At 55.3% G+C, this 18740-nt stretch overlaps 1 protein-coding gene across 3 annotated transcripts; it reads right to left on the bottom strand.

Moving 5' to 3' along the window:
- Positions 1 to 1769: 1769 nt before the first annotated feature.
- On the bottom strand, positions 1770 to 18436 carry ETNK2 (ethanolamine kinase 2; the record flags this gene model as incomplete). 3 transcript variants are annotated; one of them, XM_079698417.1, is made up of 8 exons in its annotated part: positions 1770 to 1842; positions 3483 to 3556; positions 5244 to 5389; positions 7958 to 8041; positions 8641 to 8783; positions 13186 to 13308; positions 16262 to 16521; positions 18179 to 18436. In XM_079698417.1, 8 exons carry the CDS (start codon positions 18434 to 18436, stop codon positions 1770 to 1772), a joined length of 1161 nt encoding a protein of 386 aa, XP_079554543.1. The 3 variants fall into 3 exon arrangements, with proteins under 3 accessions (XP_079554543.1, XP_079554544.1, XP_079554545.1); XM_079698418.1 differs by lacking the exon at positions 7958 to 8041; XM_079698419.1 differs by lacking the exon at positions 13186 to 13308.
- Between the last annotated feature and the right edge of the window lie 304 nt (positions 18437 to 18740).

The following is an 18740-nucleotide window of genomic DNA, read 5'->3' as shown; positions in this document are numbered from 1 at the left end:
GCCTGCTCCCAGGCACAGCAACCTCCCGCTCAACTCCCTTAACCGCTTGGGGCCAGAGGACCAAGGAAGAAGTCATGAGCACTTCCATTTGGAGTCTTACTGGTCCATCACCTGGATAGGCCAAGTTCTTGGAATCCACGGTCTAGTTCCGTCGAAGCTGTGCCCTCTCAGGGTCAACACATTCTAGCAAGATGGTCAAAAGCACAGGAGCTGTGAGACCACCAGCTCTGCCCAGGTCTACCCCAAATCAGGACCCCAGGCCTTGTGAGCCAGATAAATGGAGGGTGTGGTGCAAAGTGTGCAGCCCAAAGGGACCCCAGAGAGGAGGGACTGGAGCACCCTGCCACCCCCCCCCCCACCGCAGGAGAACTAGTCACACCATCTGAGTCAAATCCTACCAGTGGCACTCAGACACAGAGTGGTCCATAAATGGCCGTTTTAATGCAGAAAACCATGATAATTTACAAATGAATAATTTTTTTTTTTTTTTTCGGTATGTGGGCCTCTCACTGTTGTGGCCTCTCCCGTTGCGGAGCACAGGCTCCGGACACGGAGGCTCGGCAGCCATCGCTCACGGGCCCAGCCGCTCCGCGGCATGTGGGATCTTCCCGGACCGGGGCACGAACCCGTGTCCCCTGCATCGGCAGGCGGACTCTCAACCACTGCGCCACCAGGGAAGCCCTACAAATGAATAATTTTATAGGCCAGAGCCAGAAAGGCCTGAGAGGCTGTGAGGGCAGAAAGGAGGTGGAGGCCATTGAGAGTCGAGGCAACAGCTCCTTCAGCACCTTCACGACCGACCCCACCCAGGCTCCTGCAGGCTGGGCAAGCCCCGGTGGTCCCTGGCCCCTGCCCTTAGACTCTCACTAGTCATTCCCCAGTGTGGAGACCGTGGGTCAACTTCAGAAGGTGGACATGGAGAGACTGTTCCTTGGAAGTGAGGGCCTGGAGGGCAAGGGAGGGAACAAGGCAGGAGGCTGCTGGCTATTGTCCAGCCACCCCACTCCTGGCTCTGTCCCCTCTGGCCAAGCCACAGCATGAAGCAGAGCCAGGCTTTGGTGGCCCATTCCCTTGCCTTCCCTCCCAGCAGGCGGCAGAGGTGCAGAACACAAGCCTGGAGCAGAAAGGGCACTGGAGGAGAGCACATGTCCTCAGGCTGAGGTTTGGGAAGGGGTTACTTGATTGGATATGGTTTGGAGAAAGGGAGTAATCTCAGATGAGGCGGCTGCTGGGGGAGCCATCAAACCCAATTCTAGACCCCACCGCCCCAAGATATGTACATCCATCTGTCAGAGTTGGCAGGATGCTGGTTTGGGCTCAGTACCTCCCACATGGGGCATGCAGGGGTAGATAGGTTGGAGGCTCAGGGCCCTGGAGGTAGAAAGGAGCCCTCCCACCTTCCCCCTTCCCCAAGCCAGGAAGGTCAAAGACACATCTAAGGCAGCCCAGATGCCAGGATGGCCCGGGGCTGGGAATGCCGGCCTTTCCAGGGTGGTTGTGGTCTGAGCCCTGGCTGGCTGCAGGCACTCCCCCCCCACCCAGTCTGGCAAGGTGAAGAGGACCCCCAGAGCTGGGGCCTATCAGCCCCTCCAAACAAGAATGGTCACCAGAAGCATCACTGGGGGCTGGCGACAGGGGCAGAGCCTTCTCCTGGGACACCCACCTGTCCCCTCGCCCACCTTGTCCAAAGGTGAAGACCCCAGAGCAGAATGGAGCCCTGGAGAACAGGTCTGGCCAGGCAGATGGGAGGGGAGGGATGGGAACGCTGGTCACTTTGGCATCTCCAAGGCCGACACTTGAGGCTTCACCTTGAAATACTGGTTGAATCGGATCACTGCATACCTGCCAGAAGACAGGGAAGGGAAATGGGGGTGAGAAGGGTAGCCAGGTGAGCCCTGCTGGGGGCACTCACACCATGAGGAAAGTTTCTCACCAGCTCAGCCCATCTAGGTCTGGGCAAATGGACCCTAGCCCAGGCTGGGGTTTTTTGTTTTGTTTTGTTTTCACTTCAACTATAATTTTATTTTTCTTCTTAGATTAGACTGGAGCAACCCCTCCCCAAACATATTGGTTTGTTTGTTGAGTCTTTACAGCTCAGTGTGGTCAGTACGTTCACCTTGTTGAGCAACAGATCTCCAGGACGTTTTCATTCTGTAAAACTGGACTCTTATCTCCCCCACACAGCAACTGCCCAGCCCCCAGCACCCATTATCCTACTTTCTGTTTCTATGGATTTGACTACTTTAGTTACCTTATCTAAGTGGGATCATATAGTATTTGTCTTTTTGTGACTGGCTTATTTCACTCAGTACAATGTCCTTAAGGTTCATCCGTGTTGTAGCATGTGACATAATTTCCTTCCTTTTCAAAGGAATAACATTCCCTTGTGTGTATAGACCACATTTTGTTTATCCATTCACCCATCAATGAACACTTGGGTTGCTTCCACCTCTTGGCTACTGTGAATAATGCTACTATGAATATGGTTGTGCAAATTCCATTGCACAACCAACTTGAGACCCTGCTTTCAATTCTTTTGGGTATATACCCAGCAGTGAGATTGCTGGATGATACAGTCATTCTATGTTAACTCTTTGAGGAAGCACCGTATTGTTTCCCACAGAAGTTACACCATTTCACATTCCCAACAGCAGTGCGCAAGGGTTCCCATTTCTCCACCTCCTCACCAACGCTTGTTATTTTGTTTATTCAAAAGTAGCCATCCTAATGGGGGTGAGGCAGATGTGAGTGTGGGTTGGACTTGCATTTCTCTAATTTTTGTGAACACTTTAAAGCCAGCATAGTGATTCCTTTTCAGCTGAGGGTGGGTGGGCAGGACAAAGACAAAGAGACTGGACCAGAATGGAAGACAAAATGATTCCTGGTTTTAGCGACATGTGTATCTCGCACGACAGGGCCGCCTAAGTAGTCAATACTCAAGTACAGTCTCGATACAGCCCCTAGTATATCACTAGGGGCCACTAAAGGAGCAGTTGGGTCTGATACCCCATGCAGGGAGGCAGCATAGTCAGCTAAACCACCAAGGGACCTCAGCCAGTCATCCACCCCTCTGGAACTCTGGTCCCTCTGCTACAAAATGAGGTTTGGACTCAGGATCTTTCAGACTCATTTCCAGCAATTCCCTTCAGCACCGGGCTCTGTGGGGAAGAGCACCGGCAGAAGAGCCGGGCAGTGAAGCAGATAGCAGGCTATTATAGGGAAAGAGGAATCAGGAGGCAGGGTGCAAGGGCTTCTGACCACTTCCAGAGAGGGATTCTGGGCACACGTGCTTCCCCAGGCATCCCTGGAGCAGTGACCCGCCTCGTATGGGCTGGCTGGAATGGGGATGGTGAGCAGAGAAGAGGAATGGACCTGGACATTCTGTTTGGGGTGTCCTTTACCCCCACGTACTGGGCTCAAGGCTCTTCCTCTCCTCCACGCCCCCCACCCCCAATGACTTTCAACTTGCTCCCTGCACTCACCTGAGGAAATTAAAGTCGATGGTGGAGAACTGGCTCTGGATGAGGGCCCAGAGCGCCCAGAAGAAGTGAGACGCCTGAAAACACATCAGAGAAGATCAGTGTAGTGAGCCCCCCAAACCTGTCATGGACCCCCATAGCTGGAGGGACACAGGCACTGTAGAAGACACAGAACTAAGACACTGGCAGAGACACAGTGGGGGTCTCCCCAGCACAGGTGGGGGATATTCCAGAGGTCAAGTCACTGGATGGTATTTGGGGACTCCACTCCTAGAAAAAAGGCAAGCAGAGTAGGTTCTACTGCCCTCAGGCTTAAGCAGACTTTCAGCTTGTTCCCCAGCCTAAGCCAGACCTGAACTCCAGCCCTGGCCGCTCCCCCACCCAGGAGAATCTTCAAGCCCAAGGTATCCAGGACAAGAGAAATCCCTAAGGCAGAGCTCAGGCCTGGTTGCCAGTGGAGGGGGTGGCAGCCCATCTGCAGTGCCCTGGCCACATGGGCATCAGAGGTCCAGTCGCTGGAAGACCTCTAAAGTGACTTCTTTCACCCCTTACCCTCTCTTCTATCACAAGGCGGGTGAGGTTAGACAGTGAGTGTAGACATGAGCCGGGCTGCTGACCAAGGGTTCAACTGCCTCCCCAGAACCCCCCCCGGGGCCCAGGCCACCCTAGGCTCAAGAAACTAGAGTGCCGTGGTTCCTGCTGCTCCAGCGACCCCAGGCCAGGGCCCCCACTTCTGTGGCTCTCCTGCCTCACCCCAAGTCCTGCTCACTCTAGAGTTGGCTCTATAGTACCTCCCCCCATTTGATTCCCTTTTCACGACTTAAAAGGGGCAGAGATCAATGAGCAAGTGGGAGTGGTTACTAAAAATTTAGCAAGATGAAGGCATAGGTGGAACAGTTAAGAGGAAGAGCCTGAAAAAGAATCACCTGGTTGTACAGCAGAAATTGACATAACGTTGTAAATCAACTATACTTCAATAAATTTTTTTTAAAAAAGGAAGAACCTGATAAGAATCAGTTTTACACCAATGAGGAAAATAGAATAGGCAATTTAAAATACAGGTAATTAAAGATTTTATTTAAGTTCTCTGATATATTGTGAAATTCAGGGCAGCTGACTTGTCTTCTTGCTGACATTAGTAAGACTAGTTAGCAATCCCCTTGGTGCATTCCAGTGGAGACCTGGCATGAACCATGTACCTTGGATAATCAGCACTCAAAATCGAGAACTGACAGCACAGTAATTTGAGAAGAAAGAGCCTGATGGGAAAGGCTTACATAGAGTTCTGAGTGAGTCAGTGGAGATAGTCAACAAGGAGGATTAGAACTGACATTCTCTATCTTCTCCAAAGACAAAAAAAAAAACCCCACAAAACTTAAGGGATATACTTAACTGTGGCACGAAAGGCTAAGGTTAGACACTAGAAAGAACTTGTCCAAATGAGAGAATTGCTAAAATAGGAAGCTGGGCTCTTTCTTGGAAGTAGTTCTCTAGGAAGGAGAGAACCTGGACTTGATGGAATGGGAGGAAAGCAGGGAATAGGGTGTCAGTATTAAGAGGATGCCCAAGATGGCTCTTCCCAGAACCCCCCTCTAGGTTGGGGTTCAGGAGCATATGATGTGACTCCCCCAGGACCTCACCCCTGACCCTGAGCTCTGCTTCCTCCTCCACCACAAGGCTGTGAGAAGGTAGGAGCTGGGGGTGGGCCCTGAGTCCCTCCTCCCAGCTCTCCTTCCCCCACCCCTTCCAGTCACAAGCACTCACCAGGGCAAACTTGTTGACTTGCACATAGAGCCTCTCCACCTCCCTGGGGGTCACAGCCATCCCCTTCTGTGCCTGCAGGTAGTAGCGCAGCCACTGCAGCTGGGTCTCCCGCGCTGGGTACCAGCAGTAATCGACCTCATTCACACCTGATGGGGAGGCAGCCGCACAGAAGTTGCTGGGAGACGGGCCCACCTGGGGGTCTCCTCCAGCTCAGTAGGTGTTCCCTGATCCCCTCAAAACCTCCATCTCCAGTGTCCTGTGGGGCTGTGCAAAGAATGCAGCTTCTTTGACCACCAAACTCTAATGTGTGGACGGTCGACCCCCATCCCAGCTGGGGGCAGTGCTTTCAGTGGGCTGAGCTGGAGGAAAGCACAGAGAGAGGCAGACTCGTTGAGGGGCAAGGCACAGTCCTGGAAGTGATGGGGACCCCCTAAGACAGCACCACTGTATCCCTGAGCCCTTCGCAAAACCACGGCACACTGGAGGCGCTGGGTCAAAGCCCTGAATCAGGAGCCTAGTTGTCTTAGATCTGATGATAACCTCCAGTTAACTTCGGGCAAACGCCCTTTCCTTTCACTGGCCAAAATCTCATTTGTAAAGCAAGGGCTGGACATAATGCACCTCAAATACTGCTTCCTGAACCAGTGTTGAGCTGGTTAACCTAAAAACATCGCCTGGAGTGCTTGGCGAAAATACAGATTGCCAGGCACCCACCCATGTCCAACTCTCCAGATGATTCGGAAACACAGCCAGGCTTGGAACCCCTAAGCTAAATGGCCTGGACTCCTTCTAGTCCCACCCTTCCTTGAGTCCTCAAACTGCCAGCCCAGTACACACCAGCCGCATCTTGGGCATGATGGCAGAGAGCCTAGATTCAGAGCTGGTACAGAAAGAAACAGTTTATTAAAGATAGGACCAGGACTGGGCCACCTTGTCTGGTCTCTTCCTCCCTCTTCTTTTCTTCCTATCTTTCCCAAGCTTCCCTTATAACCCTGGAGAAACACACTCAGTCTTCTGGGCCCCCAAGAGTACGGCTGGGGAGGAAGGTCCTGGCACAGATGTAGACACTAAGGCCCAGGTAGAAGAAAGCTGTTCAAGGTCACACGGCCAGTTAGAGGCTGGTTCTTAGCTCCCAGCACTGGGTCTCCCTGCTCCTGAGAACACAGGAGATGCCTCTCTCCTCTACTGCCCTCCTCCTTCCCCCACGCTAGGTTCCTCCTCCTTCATTCTCAACTTGGAAGCAGGATGCAAGCTGCCCCCTTGGAGAAATTCCAGCTGGACTTTGCTCCAAGCGCTGGGTGAGAAGGACTTAAAATGCTTAAAAATTATCCCTTTTGGAAAGGCCAGTGGGTCTGTCAGCTGAGCAATCACAGGCCCCGTGCCGTGCGGGTGCCAGCCTCTGCTCCAGGCCACACCCCACAGCTCAGCTGCTCTGCCCAGCTGAAGCCCCATCTGTCCCTTGGGTGCCGAGATGCAGCTGGTGGCCACCCTGGGGAGTCATACCTTCACGTACAAGCAGTGCTTGACAGCCCTGGTCACCTGGGGTTCCAGAAGGGGCAGGATTGGCCTGTATTGGCCTGGGGAGTGCCTCAGGCTGGCCCAGGTGCCGGCTCTACAGTTGGCCTGGGCGTGCCTCACCTATCCTAAGCCATAGGGACTGGCCACATCACGCTGAGCACCCCGCACTGCTAGCCTGGGGATGTCCCTCCAGCCCCAGTGTCCACCTCCATCCACCAGTTGCCTCTTTAGCCCCATCGAATTGTTTAACAATTAAGCCCTCGAGCTGGAAAAACCTGCCCTGCTTCCTTTACACAAATGATTCTATTGTACACACCTACCTTTATGGAAGGACGGCCTATGCCAGGACACACCCCAAATCCAACCTCTTCCAGGACACACCCCAAATCCAACCTCTCCCATGACCCCTCCAGCCTCCCTCGGAGGCAGAAAAGCTACCCTGCCTGACATCAGCAGCAAACACCAACGTGGAGCTTAGTATGTGCCACACTGGTGTGTGTACCGCATATCAATACTGTGAAGCAGGCACTATTATCATCTCCATTTTACAGAGGCACAGAGAAGGTGAGTAACCTGCCCCAAGCGTCATGCAGCTAGTAAGCAATAAAGCCAGGATGTGAAGAAGGGGAGTCAAGTTGCAAAGCACACACTTTTAACTAGTTCCACCATGAGTAATCTTGTCAGGTCACCAGGCAGATAGCTACCTGCAGCTTGTTCTGCCCCTTATCTGCCTGCAGGGCCCCTAGTTATGACTGCACGGGTTGACTGGGCATAAAGGAGCTTGGACAGGGGGTGAGTGGAGGCTGACATCAAGCTGAGCTGGGCCAGCTGGCGCGGGCTGTGTCTGCCCAGAGGAAGGAAGGGGTCTCTTTAGAATTCACATGCCAAGCCGAATGTCCTCAGGGATCCTACAGAGGGCACATTTTCCTAATTTGTACCAAAGTGCCATATAGGCTAGCAGGGGCTTGCTCTGTGTATGTGGGTCTGCCCCACACTGTCCCACCCCCACCCCTGCCCATGAGACCTGGAGCTTTCTTAAGGCAGGCTGTGCCTGGCCCCTCCCTCAAGCTGTGATATCCTGAGGACAGGGCTGTCCAGCCTCCATTCCCCATGCACAGAACCCCCTCCAACACTTCCCCTGGACCTGGCCCTCCATCACAAGCAGGATACAGGCCAAAGAGTAATGCCCTTCTCACCTGCAAACTCATTGAAATGGTTGCCAATGTCAAAAGCTTGGTAGTTATAGCCGGCATATTCATAGTCAATGAACCGTACATGACCTGTGAGGTAGAGGAAAGGCAGTGAGGGTTGGCCCCAGATCTGGATATAGGGCTTGGTCAAGCTTTCACAGACCTCAGGAATGCACCCACTGACTCTCACTGGCCTCTGCAGCAACCCAGCCTCACCCAACTTCTCAGTGGCAACTTTCTTCTAAGTTGCTTCCTTCCATCTTTCCATCTGTCTGTCTGCCTGCCCTTTCTCCAGCTCCAGCTGTCCCTCTCACACAGCTGGGTCCTCAGACTCTCCCCAACTAAAGACATCTGTCCTCAGCATAGCTGAGGACCAGAAAATAAAGGCAAGTACTCCATGGGGGTGAAGCTATCATCAGGAACACAGGGCAGGCTCAGGGCAGCCAAGACGTCCTCGTTGTCAGGGGAATGGCTCCACAAACCATGATTTTGAGTTCTTTCTTGGCAAAGATTTTTCTAAGTAGGAATTTGTTTCTTTTTCATTTCTCTCCTACAAATTAACTTGAGACCTACACCAGAAGGTCTCACTTTGCTTGTCCAAGTACCAGCCTGAGGAGTAGAACCCCAACGCCAGCTGATCAAGCAGCCTGAGCCCTGCTGCTGCCTGGCCGGGGCCAGGGAAGCTATACCTTTGGTGCTGTCGTAGATGATGTTCTTGCAGAGCAGATCATTGTGGCAAAACACCACAGGGGATTCCAACTGAGGCAGGTGCTCCTTCAGCCACGCCAGCTCCTGTTCCAACACCTCGACCTTAGGGACATCTGCAGAAAGGCTGGACAGTGGCAAGAAAGGTGGCCGGTGGAGGGAGGGCTGATAGCAGACAGGCACATGCTTGGCCTCAAAAGTCCTGGGCTCTGGCCCCATCACTACCTCTTATTGCAGAGGGACCTTGGACAAATGGCTGACCTTTCAGACCCTCACTTTTGTCACTTGTAAAATGGCACTAACCTTTCCTGTCCTTCTGACTTCCTGTGGTTATTCTAAGAAGCTGAGTAAAACATGGGCATAGAGCTTCCCTGGACGCAGTGGTTGAGAGTCCGCCTGCCGATGCAGGGGACACGGGTTTGTGCCCTGGTCTGGGAAGATCCCATATGCCGTGGAGCGGCTGGGCCCGTGAGCCAGACAGTGCCCTGGGAGTGGCGGCAGCACTGGCACCCTCTTGAGGAGACAGAGGGACGTTCCTGTGAGTCTCCCTCCTGCTCTGGTGGCTGGCGTCATGGTTGGAAAGGACTAGAGATCACCTAGACTAGCTTCCCATCGCACAGCGAGACCAGTCAGGTCTACAGAAGAAAGCAAAAAAAAATTGCTTCTTGGGCCCACTCCTGCAAGGCCAAGGGGATACTAGGGCCTTTCAATTGAAAAGCACTTGCTCTGTTGCGGCTCAATAACTCACCTCTTCCCCCTTGAGCTATGGGTGTGTTTCCCTGCCCCGGCCCCCTGCTTGTGTAGGAACAAAGATGCATGAAGGCCACCTGTCCCTCAGCCCACCCCATCCTGTGGCCCACGGCAGGCATTTCTGCTAAAAGTACATGTTGAGGAATGAATGAACAGGTCAGTCAATGCTGTTCTCAGAGGTCATGGGGATGTTGGTGAGGGTGCACTGTGCTCCGAGGCTCTGAACTTTGCTCCCAGGAAGCACACAGTTCTGTGTATACTGAAAATCCAAATAGTTAGCAGAGCCCTTAAAACCCTAGCCTCCTCCCCTCCACCCACTGGTGCTTCCAGGGTTTTATCTCCATTCACATGACTCCTGTTTGCTTTCTTGTCCAGGGCAGTGAGGGTACACGCGGGAGGATGTGAATGAGACACGTCCTCTCTGACCCTCCCCCAGGACGCCCCACTGCCCCTCACCCAGCCCAGAAGCCAGAATACAGGGAAGAGTAGTCAGCGACTAAGGCATCCCCATGTTCCCCTGGAAAAGGGTGAGAAGCAGGCTCCCTCCAGGCTCTGAGAAGGTCAACGCTAAAGAGGATCTTTGGTCTCCCGTCTAACCCCGTGGGGAATCTGAGGCTCAGGGGAGGGCAGAGACTTCCTCCCGCCTCCAGGTGCGTCTCACACAGCTGGACACTCGACTCCCTCACCTAAGGAAAGCGGTCCTCAGCCTATCCAAGGATCCAAGATCAAGCTGAGCCTCTGAACTGAGGGGGCCTCAGTGCCCCTCAGGGGCTCTGCACAGGCCACTCTGAGACTAGGGGTCTCTTAGGGGTGGGATGGGGGAGGCCTCTCCTCACCCTCACTGGAATTTATCTGTGTTGACAGGTCTGCATAAGATACATTTTAATCTGGGCTTTTCTTAAGAAGCTACCTTTTCCTTTAAGATTCTTTTTCCCCCCCTTGGACTGAGACCATCCAAAGATAAGAATTAGGAGGCTTCCTTTGGTTTGCCCAGGTCTTGGCCTGAAAAACATGGCTTTGACATCCAAGATGCCTGCTGCCCAGGCCCTGACCTCTGTCTGACCCCTACCCTACCCACCCCAAGGCCACACAGCTGGTTACTGTGGGAACAGTCCAGGCCTTCTACCTCCCTGCGCAGCCCTGCTTCCCTCCCCTGAGCATTTGAAACGTCACCAGCTTTGCTACCTTCAGCCCTGACATCACTCGACTCTCTCAAGGCTGTGGGGATGGCAGAATAGTACCCAGCACGGCATCACAGAAACTTCCACATCCCAGGCAGAACAGCTCTGTCCCTCAGAGGAGTAGGAAGGGGTGAAGGGGCTGGGGGCCCTCCTCAGGGAAGCCTGGGGGTTCCCCTGAAGGGACTGCTGCCTGGCAAGTGTCCACTCAGCCTTCAGGATCCGCGCGGGGGAGCGGGAGGAAGTACCTTCTCCCCACAGGGAAAGGACTTGCTAAGTGTTCAAACTTACTGACTCATCACCTTTGCCCTCATACCAATCAGCCCATCCGAAGCTCCTCTTCATGCCCCTTAAGCAGTTATCAACCCCACCTTCCCCAGCCACGCTGGGTTCCTCCATGTCCCACCCAACACCAAGACTATCAAATCTGTTTCCACAAGATCTGACTCATCCCCCTATTCTCCATCCCTCCATGAAGCTTCCCTAGGGCAACGTTCCTCAGAGCATGGTTCCTTGATCACCTGCGGAGCCGGTCAAAATGCAGATCCCTAGGGTCTAATGCAAGACCTCCCAATCAATCTCCAGGGTTAGGCTCGGAATCTGTACTTAGCAAGCACCCAGGGGAATCTCATGCTCCGATTTGGGAACCCTGAATTACAAGACTCCCCCAGCTGGCCTCCCTGCCTCGAAGCCCCCAACTCCCACCCAAATCTGTCCTTTACAATGAACCCCTGTCTCCAACACCTTCACATTGACTCTCCACTGCCTGATAAATTAATCTGGGCTCCTTAACCTGGCACTGAAGGCCCCTCACAGTCTAGCTCCAACTCACCTCTGCAGCCCCATCTCCCACGACCCATCCCCAATCCCTCCTGAAGATCTGCTCCAGCCAGGCCCTCATCTACTCAGCATCCACAAGCAAGCTGTGCTCACGCTGTCTCCTCCAGCCGGAGGCCTCCCTTTTCATCTCTGCCATACTACCTCTGCCAAGACTTTCCCTGGTGCCCCCACCCCTGCATACATCACACACACTGCATAGCTAGGTCCTATTTACACGGACAGAAGGACTGGCTAAATCTGGGTTATTAGGCAACGACTGGAGCTCAAGTGCTTCACCCCATTCGAGTGAAGGCTCATCGCTGCCCTGCTTGCGGCAGGTTAGACAGTTTAGGGCAGGCATCATCCCCTCAAGAGGCTCAATTTAAGCAAACTGATTTGCCTAAGGTCAAAGGTGAGACAAGAGAAAAGGAAGTTGGCCAGCTCTTCCTCAGGGCACACTCCCCTCCCAACAAGGTCACCCCCACCCCCGAGGTTACACAGTGACGGTACAGTCAAAAGAAGCTGCAGTAACAAGGGTCATGCCCGAGCATCAGGCCTGGACTCTAGTCCTTGATTTGCCACGGTTCAGTAGAACCTTGGGCAAGTCCCATCCTTCCTCTGGGCCTCCGTTTTCCCATCTGTCAAACGAAAGTGGTGGGCTGGATGATCAGAGGATCTTGCTCTCCATGAGCTGTTCTAGTCCTAAGGGGGAAAGCAGTCCTTGTCCCAGAGTCATTTGACATAGAAGGTCTGAACATAGGCCGTCCCAGACAAGTAGTCCCAAAGCGGTGCTTAATAATCTCTGAGAGGGAGGATCTAGATAAAGTCATGTGTGCATGCATGTGACAGAGACACACGATCGCGATGGTTAATTATTACCATCTTAGAGGGAGAAGGCGATACCCTTCCTCCAAACCTCTTCTGTGTCCTGCTCCCACGAACATTTGGAGAAGAGTGATGTTCAGCCCCAGTGGGGATCATGGAGGGATCAGAGACCCACTATGGCCTTTTTTGGGGGGGGCATGGATGATGACCTCCGTCTTTTCTCCATGCCACCATCCTTTTCTCAGCACTCAAGGCTATGCTGGGGAGTCAGGCATCTGAAGGCTAGAAGGACTCTCAGGGTGCCGGTGAGAGCATAAGGATAGGTCCAGGGAACTGCGTCTTACCTGGGGAAAGGCAATGTCAGGATGGGTAGAGTGCGCCCCTCCCCGGGAAGAGCGGTGAGAAAGCAGCGAGCTGTCAGTTTGAACAAGGTGAGGAACCGGGGCCCCAGAGCCATGTGGGGACACGAGGTGCCCAGGCAAGTAGCAGGAATCTTGAAGTCCAAGGGCTTGTCAGCTGATGAGCTGAGTTCTTCTGACTGACTCTGAACTCAGCCCCACCCCATTTTCAAGAAGGCCGGTCCCTCCCTTCTCATTGCTCAGAAGCCAGCTCAGGTAGAAAGGGCCCTGTGGGGAAACAGAAGCCCTGCCTCTGACTAGTCCTGTGACACTGGGCAAAGCTTAGTCTCTGAGTTCAGTATCCTTCAAGTGAAATGGGGAGATGCTGACCCTAGTCCCCGCCACAACCAGAAAACTGAGGGAGAAATAAGCACATAGGTATAAAACTGCAGAAACAAGTTCCTGAGATTTCGTCAATCAGCCCAACTCTGCTTGGAGACAGAGGCTCAGGAATCAGGACTGAAGCCACTAAACCTTCTGTCGGGGCGGGCTGGGGAAGGGAGGTCATATTAAGGCAGCAGAGACAGTGGTAGCCTTGAACCCTCTCCGATCTTTGTACCTGGGGTTGATCTCGTTCTTCACAAGGGTGAAGTAATTGTGCATCTTGTGCCAGAGGATGGGCTTGGGCAGGCTGCTGTTGGCGTGGATGGTGTGAATCTTTGCCATTTCTAAGGCAATTAGCCTACAGCAGAAAACAGGAAGAGTAGAGTGTGAGTGTGGGGCAGGCCCTCCCCAGCTCAGCCACTCCTGAGCATAAAGAAATGGCCCTACAAGGTCCACTGGGGCTAAGTGTAGGACTATTACAAATCTCTTAGGAGCTCTTGGTCCTGCAGAAGCAAGGTCTCAGCAGAAGGCGTGAAAATGAGATAAGGCCTTCAGCTCAGCAGCTCCCCTTCCAGAACCAGAGCCGGGGGAGCTTCAGGGACTGAAAGGGCAAAGCAGTGACCCTGCCCCACCCCAAGGTTGAGTGCCTACAGCAACCCCTGAGGACAGAGGGGTCACCTGGGGAGGGGGGCGGAACCCCTCCCACCCCCATCCCAGCCCCGCCCCCTTGGACTCAGACCCACGCCCTCAGGGGGAGGTAAACGCAGGGCACCAAGGAATCAGGGAGTGGTAATGCCACGCAGGGAAGAAACGCTTGTCTCTTATCAGCCTGGCCAAGGTGGGGAGGGAAGCAGGCTGGCCCAGGGCAGCCCCTTCCTCTGCGGCAGGGAGTTGATGCTGGCGGCTGGGTGCCAAGGACGCAAAACAAACCAGCGTTCTATTTTCAAGTTCTCCTGTGGACATTATCCAAGGTCCCGGGAGAGAAGGAGGGGGCGGTGGGGAGAGGAGAAAGCAGAGCTGGGGAAGGTTGCTGGGAGAGGGCGGGGGTGGATACAGGACTGACCGGGCAGAGAGGGAAGGCCTTGATAAGGACCCCAGCGTCTGAGGCCCTGTGTCCCAGCTGGGCTCCCCCAGTCCTCTGCCTGCTCTCCCTTCTGGAGCCCCACCCCCCACTCAGCTGCCAAGCCTCCAGCATTCAAGCTTCCTTCGCCTCTGCCTGTTGCTCGAATAATAATCACTGGGAAAGACAACAAAGGCATTGGCTGTCTGAAACCTTGTTACCCAGCTGTTCCAGGGACACCCCCTCCCCTGGCCAGGTCCTTGGAAGGGACAGCCATCGCCCAGCAGGATAGCAGGGCAGACTAGGGGCTCCTCCAGAAGCCCCCAAGGCTCCCACCTCCTAAAGGGTGGAGGGGGCAGGGGGCGTGGCAGCGACCGAGTGGGTGGGAGATGAAGGCTGTGCTTTCAGAGGCGAGAGGCCCTGGGGCAGGAGGGAGCCCGCCAGGGCTTGGGCAAGGCAGGGGAGCAGCCCCTGACACCCGGGGTTCCCCTACCCAAAGGAAGATTCCGAAAAGAGCCTAAACAGAGTGTTTCCTTGAATATCAATAGGGCTGTTGTCTGGAATAGCAATGAAAGTAACCTCAACAGTCAGCGTTTTTATGCTGCAAAGCCTCGGCAGGAGGCGGAGGTCGGGAGGTGAGGTTCAGGGGAAGCTGGGGAGGTGGCTCCTGAGGCCTCGTCCTCCCGGCCTTTCCCTCAGAGATCCACCTTCATCCCAGAAGGATAATGGCCTATCCTGGGAAAATCATCAAGGAAGGGTCTACCTCCCATACTTATCCCAATTTCTGGCTCTCCCCCAAATGTAAAGTTCTTCTTATTATCAAACCTAAATCCATCTTCAATCTTCCCGACAATGGTAATTGTTTCCATGAAAGAATGAGTGACAGCATCAGATTCCCAGAGGTGGCGGGAGACTGGGAGTGGTGCGGACCTGACAATATCTGAGCTTTTTTGCACAAGACTGAGGGAGAGCTGGGAGGGGTACTGTGGCAGAAGTCAGGACAGAGTTCCCCCGGCCCCGCTCTGACCTCACATCTCTAGCTGGGTGCATTCTGAACTACCACCTGGAGCCTAAGACCCTCGCACAGGGCTGCATGTCCCACCCCCACCCCAGATACACACACCTACAGCTACAACACACAACTCCACATGAATATCCTGAGGCTCAACCAGCCCTAGAGGCAGTGCTCTCAGATTTCCTTCTTCTAGGTCCCCAGAGGGCCTGCTAGGGGTTCACTGCAAATAGGGCCGGGCGCACTAGCTTGAGGTCAGCTGGGTAGCAGGTGACAGCTAAGAAGCTTCGTGGTCTACTCCCTGCGTGGGCTTTCCTGTTTTCCTTCAAGATTTGAAAGGCCCCTTCCCCTTAGGTGGGACAGGACAGATCCCAAGGGTCTCAAGCAGACCCCCATGCTGTTGTTCCCAGTGTCAGGGGTACATTTCGGTTTGCCTCAAGCCTCACTACAGTCTGAGGGCCCTGCACATGGGCGTGGCATTGTGGGGAGGAAGAAGGATCCTGCCTGACATCCCTGCTCAGCATGGTCAGAGGAGAGCATAATATGGGCTCTTCTTTGGTTCTCCCCCTTCCAGACCCCCAGCAGTGGCATCCACAGGGCTTAAAGGTTAAGTCCAGTTCCTGGGTCCTACACATCCAGGCGTTTAATAGGAGCAGCTCCCTGGGGGCCATGGGTCCTTTTGAGCCTCTGGAAGGAAGCCTCAGTGGTTCCCCAAACCTGGGCTCCTACCTTGTCAGGAAGCCCAGAAGGAGCTCAGGCTGGGGTGGGGAGGCATCCCTCTGGGTTGGCACAACCACACTCACCCTGGATAAGGCCCATTTTCCAGGAATGCCTGAGCCCTCGGCAGGAGGGGAGGCACAGGAAACCCTGAGCACTCTGGGGATTTCACTTACAAGGCTCTGATATGTTTCCAGGCCAGACTTGGGATGGGTGGAGGACTGAGGCATGGGCCAGGAAGCAGATGCCCCTTTGGTCCCATGTTCACCAAAATTCTCACTTGCCTCCCCAAGAACACATCCTTTTAGCAGACCCCACTGAAAATCTACACAAAACTATAGCTCCTCTCTGCAGAGCAAGGCACATAAACACACACACATTTTTCATGCCATTTCAGGGAGTTCACAGATCTTAAGAGTCTCTTTCATGGACGCCACTCCACCAGGGAAGCTGGCCAACGATTTCAAAGCCCAAGGCCTGTGGAATCATGGAGGTGAATGATACACTGGGCACCCTCCTCACCTGAAGAGCCGGGGCTCACGGATGTGCTCTGGCCCCAGGGCCATGCCCCTCATGTACTCGTAGCACAGCCCATTCTGGAAGGTGCAGTAGAGTTTGGGGGCACAGCCATGTGCTCGCAGCAGCTGGAAGTTCCTGACCTCATTCTCCCGGTCCACCAGCAGCTCCGTCCGCTCCCCGTACACCCGGACCAGCACACAGTCCTGCATGTCTTCCTCCACGTAGCAGGCCACCAGCTTGTTGGTAATGCCATCAGTGAAGCGCTGGCATGGGGGAGAGGGCAGCGCAGGGATGTGTGGGGCGGGACTCTGCTCTTGCCCCGTGGTGACCCAGCTCCAGCACAGGGCGCTCGTTTGAATGCTGAGCACAATCACACAGAACCCCCGTCCTTTAGCCCTCTCACTTACTAAAGAGCTCAGCACCGCTCCGAACCCTCCACCCTCTCCCAATGCTTGAGGTATAGACCAGAGAGTTCAAGCAAAAAATGGCAGCTTGGGTTCAGCCCAGGCATGCTTCTCCTGGGTCTGCCTCTAGTGGATGGGATTTGTCGGTGGAGGAATTTTCACACCACTTACCCCTCCCCGCCACTTTTCACTCTCCCATCAGGCCCTGAAAGAAACCTCCATGGACCAGGATGCGGCAGAGGGAGGGGGGTCACCTAGGACGGGTACAGCCTGACCCAACTTGCCTCTCACCACCTGCCAGGCAGAGGGCTCCTTGCTGTCCCTCTTGCCTCATGCAGCGGCAGAGGTACAGGAGGGTACTGAGGTTGGCACCCACCCCAGGGCCAGGTGGTCAGAGCTCCTTAGGGCCAGAAGAGTCAGAGACAGTAGATCCTGGGCAGGTTCTCTGGGTAGGGCGACAAGGTGGAATGAACCATGGAATTTATGGGACACAGTGAAAGAGCTGGAAGGGGCCTTAGGGACATTCGAAGTAATAAAAGGTGGGGAAACTGAGGCCCAGAGAGGGGAGGGACTGGAAGACAGCATATTAGGCCAGTGCTGGAATTAATCTCAGGCCTGCTTGATGCCCTGACGGTTTTACACCAAAGTTGTCTTTTATTTTGAAAATGTTACCCACTCACCCCTCCCCCAAAAGGGGTCTGTCAACCTTCACACATGGTCCTGAACCTCACTTTTCCCCACCCAGAAGGCCCACCAGCATGGAGTCCCTACCACTCCAGCACAAGCTGCAGGTGCCCACTCAGGGCAGCATCCTCCACAGGCAGCTCCCAGAGGGAATGGGACAGCTGAAGACTCTTCACAGCGGAGGCAGGTCTGCTGGGAAGTCGGCCTGAGGCTCCTCAGGGGGAGCCTCTGCCCACGTCTGTGTCCCTGCCAATGTGCCCAGCAGAGCGAGGAGGTGCCCTGTGTAGGGGGAGCTGAGGCAGAGCTAGGGGCGATGGTGAGGCTTTCCACGCAGCTCAGGGCTCGGGGCTAGCTGGAATTCCTCAGGGTGGCTCCTGGGACCAGCAGTAACAGCTCGGAGCCCGGAGGCTTTGCTCCCACTATGGGGTGTGTGAGTGTGGGGGGTGCCCTTAAAAGTTCCTGCCTCCGCAGGTTTCAGAGCCGGATGGCTACTTGCTTCTGGGCAGCGAGGGGCACCGGCGCACAGCGACAGGGGGGTGGGGCCCGCACGCACAACGTGCTGACAGTGGGCAGGTGGATCTCCCGCGTGCCCGAGAGCCCCAGGAGGAGGGGTGTGTGTGGAGGGCCGAGGGAGGCGGGAGCCTAGCTTTGCTTAGGGACCAAAATAGATGGAGAAAGAAATACATACGCAAACCACCATTTCAACCCTCTTCTGGGCAGCAGCCGCGCACCCCTGGGACCGACACCCGGAAGGATGCACGAACACACGTCCACGCATCCCCGTTCCAGCCCCGGCGGGGCCCCATCCCCTGCCCCGCGCCCGCTCTGCTACCTTGGTCCGAACTTGCTGGGGCTTCCAATGCGGCCGCAGCTCCCGGATGAGGCGCAGGGCTCCGGGGAGGATGTCGTCCTGGTCCACGGATATGCCGAAGCACGGGACGGCGGCGGCCCTCGGGGGGCCCGGCGGTTCCCGGCAGCCCGCGCCGGCCGCAGCCTTCTCCTCCATGCCCCATGAGCACTGCGGGCAAGGCGCCTGCCTCCTCAGGTAAAAGGGCGAGCACGGCAGGGGAGCCGAAGGGGGTACAGCCATTCCCTGCAGCCCCACCCCCTCGGAGCCGCCGCGCGGACGCTAGCCCCCGCGGGGGGGCCCGGCGCGGGAGTGGGAGTGGTAGAGGAGGGGCCAGGGGAAGTCCATGACTCAGGAGCCAGCGGCCCGCTTCAATCGCCGCCTCGCAGCCGGGCGCCCGAAGCCGAAGCCGACCCGGGAACACCGGGGCCCGCCGCGATTGTGACATCACGGGCCGCGGGGCGGGGGCCGCGGGAACGCTCCCACCCCACCCCGCCCCGGCCCGGCCCGCTGGCCGGGGTAGGGGGTGCGCTGCCTGCCACCGCGG

Source organism: Hyperoodon ampullatus (genome assembly GCF_949752795.1).
Source record: "Hyperoodon ampullatus genome assembly, chromosome: 2".
NCBI classification, from domain to species: Eukaryota; Metazoa; Chordata; class Mammalia; order Artiodactyla; family Ziphiidae; genus Hyperoodon; species Hyperoodon ampullatus.
This window is presented reverse-complemented; position numbering and strand designations above follow the sequence as displayed.